Below are 889 nucleotides of genomic sequence, written 5' to 3' on the forward strand. Positions count from 1 at the left end.
ATGGCAACAGCCGCTATTGCTGCGACACTTGCAGCAACAGCAGCAGACAGTCTCAAGGCAGCGGGCTGCGAGGCTCCTCTGGCTTTTGAGGGGTTCTCTGGCTTACAGCAGGAGCAACAAAAGGGAACGCGAATACAGCGGGGTCTCTATAGCATTCTTGAAGGCCTACGGCAGCTCCCCACAGAATGGGAGTCTATGGCTCCTGCTGCTATTGCTGCAGCGCGGGGCTACGCCACACCTTATCCTACTGCACCTGATGCAGCACCTGCTGCTCCCGCTGCGTCGACAGCTGTCTCGGATATTGAGGTGCTGCTTCAAGAAGGCGCAGCAGCAGCAAAACAACTGAAGAAGAGCTGGTTGGGCGCACAGTATGTGTTACTGCTTCAAACAGAAACAAACGTGGCGCCACCGCAAGAGCAGCAGCAACAGCTTCTGCAGGGCGATACTATCTGGCGACGGTCAAAGCGCTTTCTTTCCTCGGTGTTGCCGTTGCGCCGTTTGGAGAGGTGCAAAGACAGCGCTGATAGTAGCAGCAGCAGCGGTAATAGCAACATTCTTTCCCAGGAAGCGAACAACAAAGACAGTGGGGGAGAGTGCGGTGCATCTGAACACTTCTCTTTCACGCCTATCCCAGTCCATGATCCGAGTAGTTTCAATACAGCTCATTTTCAAAAAGGAAAGCTGCAGTTCGCAGTTACTTCTGGAAAGCAGCAGCAGGGGCTTTTACGTTGCATGAGGGCAGTGGAGCTTGCTGCTGCAGCTTCTGCAATTGGCGATGCACTCGACGGTGCGCTGAAGCACCACGTGCTGATGCAGCAGTTCGTTGATGGCGCTTTAGATCCGCACCAGCTGGAGCAGCAAAAGAAGCAGTTGCTGCAAATGCAGCAGC

The 889-nt window shown here is 54.6% G+C and overlaps 1 protein-coding gene across 1 annotated transcript; it reads left to right on the top strand.

Annotated features, from left to right (window-relative positions):
* On the top strand, nucleotides 1–796 carry EMH_0096730 (uncharacterized protein; the record flags this gene model as incomplete). The annotated part of the gene is made up of 2 exons (XM_013502440.1): nucleotides 1–593; nucleotides 748–796. 2 exons carry the CDS (start codon nucleotides 1–3, stop codon nucleotides 794–796), a joined length of 642 nt encoding a protein of 213 aa, XP_013357894.1.
* Nucleotides 797–889: the final 93 nt, after the last annotated feature.

This window comes from Eimeria mitis, genomic scaffold (genome assembly GCF_000499745.2).
Source record: "Eimeria mitis Houghton genomic scaffold, Emh_scaff9202, whole genome shotgun sequence".
NCBI classification, from domain to species: Eukaryota; Apicomplexa; class Conoidasida; order Eucoccidiorida; family Eimeriidae; genus Eimeria; species Eimeria mitis.